Source organism: Pseudonaja textilis, chromosome 12 (assembly GCF_049901715.1).
Source record: "Pseudonaja textilis isolate UNSWEBS1 chromosome 12, rPseTex1.2, whole genome shotgun sequence".
Classification (NCBI taxonomy): Eukaryota; Metazoa; Chordata; class Lepidosauria; order Squamata; family Elapidae; genus Pseudonaja; species Pseudonaja textilis.
The window spans coordinates 19,365,275-19,370,385 of record NC_142001.1 but is presented as its reverse complement, the minus strand read 5'-3'; the positions used below and the strand labels follow the sequence as shown (position 1 = coordinate 19,370,385).

General features: G+C 57.3%; 1 protein-coding gene across 1 annotated transcript; it reads right to left on the bottom strand.

The window, feature by feature from the left end:
* Positions 1-1,256: 1,256 nt before the first annotated feature.
* Positions 1,257-2,556, bottom strand: SOX3 (SRY-box transcription factor 3). The gene has a single exon (XM_026716606.2). The coding sequence runs from the start codon at positions 2,482-2,484 to the stop codon at positions 1,435-1,437; it is 1,050 nt and encodes a 349-aa protein (XP_026572391.1). The 5' UTR covers positions 2,485-2,556; the 3' UTR covers positions 1,257-1,434.
* Between the last annotated feature and the right edge of the window lie 2,555 nt (positions 2,557-5,111).

Below are 5,111 nucleotides of genomic sequence, written 5' to 3'. Positions count from 1 at the left end.
TAAAAATTTATTGGTCTCTTTTCAAATCTTCTCTCGGAAAGAAATCCTGGAGGTGGAGAAAAACTAGCCGTACCAGGGTGGGAGCGAAATAAAAAAGGGCCGGGAAGGATTTCTTTCGCTCGCCCACCAAACCGAGCGCGGGAGGGAACAAGAGGAGGGGGGAGGAATACAGGAAAAACCCCACAAGCATCAGCGGGCAACTCAGAATGCAGCTTACTCTTACCTGAAGGGGAAAAAAAAAGAATATTTTTCTTCTTGTCGGAGAAATAAAATATCCCCTCCATCACCACCCCCAAAATTATGGACGTGCCTATTCCATGTCTGAAATACATCGGATTTTTCTCCACCAAAGTCTTGCAAATTCGGGGTTTCGCCCCGCCAGATCGCGCCACCCAGAGGCGGCCGTCCCAAACCTTTTCTCCGGGGTCGCCTTTACTCCGAAGTAAGCCAGCCGGTGGACCAAGACCCTTTAGCCCTCCAAGCAGAGGAGAAGGCCCCCTTCCCCCTTTCCCCACAGAAATAGCGAGCTTTCCGCTTCGACCTTAAAACCAACCGAAAAACCCTGCTTGGCTCGGGTCTCACCCGGGTTAGGAAAACGAGAGAAGCCGTAGAGATTACTTTTTTTTATTATAGATTTTTTTTTAAAAAATTAAGAATCCAGACGTTTGGAGAGGTTGGAGGGAAGAGGAGGAGTGAGACGGGGAGGGAAGGAACGACTCCACCCCCCCCGAGGAAATAAAAACATGTAAACATTTCACGAGGAAGGTTAACCCACCTCCCCTCTTTATAGAAGTCTCGCTTGATTTTCTTCCTTTTTCTTCTCCTTTTTTTTTTCAAGAGTCTTGGAAACCCGGGTCCCATAAAACCAGAGAAAGACCGGCTGCGTAATTGCGCTCTCCTCCAAACCATCCTTTGCCTCCCTTCCCCGAGGAAGAAAAAAAAAACCTCCCGTGGAGTGCTGGAAAAAGAGGAGGAGGGGGGGACAGGGAGGAGAGGGAGAGAGGAGGGGAGGGGAAAGACAAGAGAAATTTCACAGCGCCTTTTGTAAAAAGTCTCTTTTTAAAAAACAAAACGAAACAATCAGTTGTGCTCTAGGATAAGCCAGGCAAGAAATCCATGGTTTTTCTTTTCTTTCTTTCTTTCTTTCTTTTCTCTTCTTTACGCGTTCGTTCAAAACAAACCGAGAGGGGGAAAGAGGACAAGTTCCTTCGCCCGACGTGGCTCTCCGCAGGCGGGATGGCGGGAGAAATAAAACAAAAAAAGGCAAAAAGGTAGCAGGTAGCTTCCTTCGCAGGAGGGAAGCCGGACCTGGCGAGAGAGCCGCGTCCGGGAGCTTCGACGGGGCGCCCGGCGGGGGCCAAGACAGGCGGCTGGCGCTTTACCGGGCCAGGTCGGGAAGTGGGTGGGCGGGTGGGGGGTGAGTGGGGGTGTCTTTTAGATATGAGTCAGTGGGACGGTCCCGTTGACTGCCGCCCCGGCGGCGTTGTGATAGTGCTGGTGGACGCCGTGGAGACGTCCACTCTGCAGGCTCGACGGGTCGGCGGCGTCTCCGCCGGGCGGCAGGTACATGCTGATCATGTCTCGGAGATCCCCCAGGCAGGCCCGCTGCGAGTGCGAGGCGAGGGCCGGCGGCTGCGGGGGCGGCGAGCTGGGCTCAGCTTTGACCACCGAGGTCATAGTCCCCAGGCTCATGGCGTGGCTCGACGGCTGCTGGCCGTAAGCGGCGGCGGCCGCGGCCATGCTGTAAGTCGAGGCGGCGGCCGTCATGTAAGGCTGAGCGCCGGACATGATGGGGCTGTACTGGAGGCCGCTCACGTCGTAACGGTGGAGGGACTGGAGCTGCGCGTTGCCCATGGCCGGGTGCTGCCCGTAGGCCAACTGGTCGGGCATCAGCGAGGCGGCCGCGTAGGCGCCGTTGGGCCAGCCGTTGACGTGCGCGTACGAGTCTAGGCGCTGCCCGACGCCTACCGGACTACTCACCCCGCCGCCTCCGCCGCCTCCTCCTCCGCCGCCGCCACCGCCCCCGGGACCCCCGTTGGGGGCCAACAAGTTGCCCGGGAGCGCGTACTTGTCCTTCTTCAGCAGCGTCTTGGTCTTACGTCGGGGTCGGTACTTGTAATCCGGATATTCCTTCATGTGGACGGCGCGCAAGCGTTTGGCCTCGTCGATGAAGGGCCTCTTCTCCGCGTCGCTCAGCAGTTTCCAGTCGGCGCCCAGGCGCTTGGAGATCTCCGAGTTGTGCATCTTGGGGTTCTCTTGGGCCATCTTGCGACGCTGACCCCGCGACCACACCATGAAGGCGTTCATGGGACGTTTGACCCGGTCCTGGTCCGGGACGGACGCGTTGGGCCCGCCGCCTCCTGCGCCTCCTCCTCCTGCGCCTCCTCCTCCTTTACCGGCGCTCCCGGGACCCCCGTTGCCAGCGGCGCCTCCGCCGGGGTTGCCCTGGGGCGGCTTGAGTTCGTTCTCCAGCAGGCTGTACATCGCCGGGGCGGACAGGACGTGCGCCAGCGTGGAGGCCGGGGAGGAAAGCCGAGTCCACGAGAGAGAAAGAGAGAGAGAAAAAAAAAATCTGGCGACGATCCGCTTCCCCCTCTTTGCTTTCTCGACAACCCAAGAAGCGGGCAGGCAGGCCGGCCGGCTGCGGCGACTCTCGCTGGCTCTTCCGACGGTGCCCAAACTCTGTCCAGCCACCTAGCTTAGCCAGCCGCCCCCTCCCCGAAACAGCCCAGCAACGGCCTTCTCGTCGTGCCGTTTGATTGACGGCCTATAAATGAGGAGGTGGCGACCAATCAAAGCGCAGCCGCCCCCCCCCCGCCCCAGGCAGGACGAGCCTCCCCCTCCCACCCCAGGCCAAACCTGCAAACTTTTGAGGAAAGCCGCCTGCTGCCTCCGTCGCGCTCACCCTCCGCCCCGTCCCCAAAACCGCAGCGGCAGAGAGGGGGCAGCACCGGCCCCCGGGTGGGATTGGTTGATTGGGGTGGGGGGGCCTGTGGGGGGGCGGAAAAGGTCTGCCCACAGTTTGCAGAAGGGAGTCCCGCGTGTCCGTGGAGCGAGACAGATCCTCGGTCCCGAGTTCTACAAGAAGTCGCCTCGGGCGCTCGGGAAAAGGCGGCCCAAACTCGAATGGAAGAATAAAAGAAAAATAACACTCGTTTGTGTGAATGGCTTTTTTTGGAGGGGGAAGGGGTGCGAAGAGCAGAGTGGGGAACATTGACTGCCCTACTTCCTACAAAGGTTTTCCAAGCCTGGTGGGCTCGTTTTTTCCCTATGAATTTCGCTTCCGACCATTTTTTTGGGGGGTGGGGGGCAAAAACTGGGAGCGCGGGGTGAAAAAACACACACCTTTCAATTTGCACACCTCAAATATTCTCGGGAAGGGACCGGGGCTTCTCTCCTAGCCGGTTTTAAAAATCACACCAACTTTCCCCCAGACACCCCTAATAAAGGGGTAGCCAAACGCGACTTTCCAAACCCATTTCTAGCTTCTACACGTTTTTTTTTGTGGGGGGAAGAGGGCGAAGATACAAGAAAGAAAACGACCCTTTGATTCCATCCTAAGAACTTTAACCGGGATATTACAATTTTCGCTGGTTTCCCATATTTGCGAAAACGGCCTTTCCACGGACGAAGAAGTCGGTGAAATTTCGTTCCAAGGGCCACTTTTGCTGCCGGGGTGTGTGTGGGTGGGAGGAGGGGTGGGCAGCGCTTTGGAAAGAGGTGCTGGGTGGAGTTGGAGGGCGTGGGGGGTGGGAGAAGACGGAAAGGGGGAGAAAAAGGGGCCCAAGTTGGTTGCAAAGTCGCTGTTTGGCTCCTTTTACCAACACGGCAAAGAGTTAAGGCGGATTTTTTGGGGTGTGTGTGTGTGTGTGTGTGATGGTGCCAGAATTAGGTGTGCAAGGGAGGTGGGGGAGGCGTTAAGCAGGTTGAGGGAGAGCTCTGCGTGTGTAAGAAGGAAGGGGACAGGAACAAGCGACCCCAAAAGCTTCGCCCTGCCTTCCCAACCTCCTTTCAAAAAGAAACAAGGGGGAAAAAAATATTCTCCGATCTGCCAGGTTGCCCAAAAGCGCGTGGGAAAAAGGCCGCTCGCTCCCTCCTCCCTCCCTCTCTCTCTCTCCCACCCGTCCACCCCCCCCCCCCGGAATAAGCCAAGCCTCAATGAAGCCAAGGCCGCTTTTCTCTCCCAACTCTGGAAGGCAACAGAGGGACCATTGAGGGGAGGGAGGGGGCTTCGGCCAAGCACGCCGGAGTTCAGCGCTCCCCCACGTCGTCCTCACGCTGCCTTCCTTCTGAATGCCGCTTCGACCTCCCCCCCACCTCTTCTCACTCACCCCAATTTGGCTGCCTGCGGATGAAAATGGGGGGTGGGGAAGAGGTAGAGGCGTTAGTGGGTTTTTTTTTTCTTTTTAAATGGGGAGGGGGGAAATCCGTTTGCATGGCAACCAACCCAGCGGTTCTCAGCGCAAGAGAAAGGAAACTTTTGTGGGACTTGTCAATCACGCCCACCCCCCCCTTCTTCTCCATCTCCCCCTCCCCACACATACACACACACGCACACACACACACACCTGCGAAGCTCGCTGGGTTTCTGGCCGAGCGCGCCAGTTTAAAGGCGCAGGGTCTCTTCCCGGGGCCCTCCGGGGGAGGGGAGGGGGCGTGTGGGGGGTGGGGGTTGGTAGCGTATGGTGCAAAGCTTTTCAATTGTGCACCTTCCAAACCGCCCTCCCTTCTCTCCCGCGGGGGTGGGGGTGGGGGTGGAGGGAAGAAAGGGAACGTCGATCGGTGGTCCGGGTTCCTTTGACTTTAGAGGAAGTCCGGCCCGCATCTCTGGGATCGAATTCACACGTGAATTCCCGGGTCCAGGGAATTTCGCCGGAGCAATTTCTTCTAACAAGCCAGGGTTTAAAAAACAAAACAAAACACAAAAGCTAAAAAGTGGGGTTTGGTGTGTGTGTGTGTGTGAGAGAGAGAGGGAGCCATTCTCACGACCTTTTCCACCCCCACCCCCCAACCTAAGGAAAAGGGAGTGTGGAAAGGGAAGGAAGAGTTGAGGTTAGCAAAACAATGATTTATCCGTACTTAACACCGGTGTTTATAATTTTGCCGGGAAA

Excerpts from the sequence above, each read along its gene's own strand:
- SOX3 (XM_026716606.2), bottom strand. The coding sequence starts at position 2,484 with ATGTACAGCCTGCTGGAGAACGAACTCAAGCCGCCCCAGGGCAACCCC.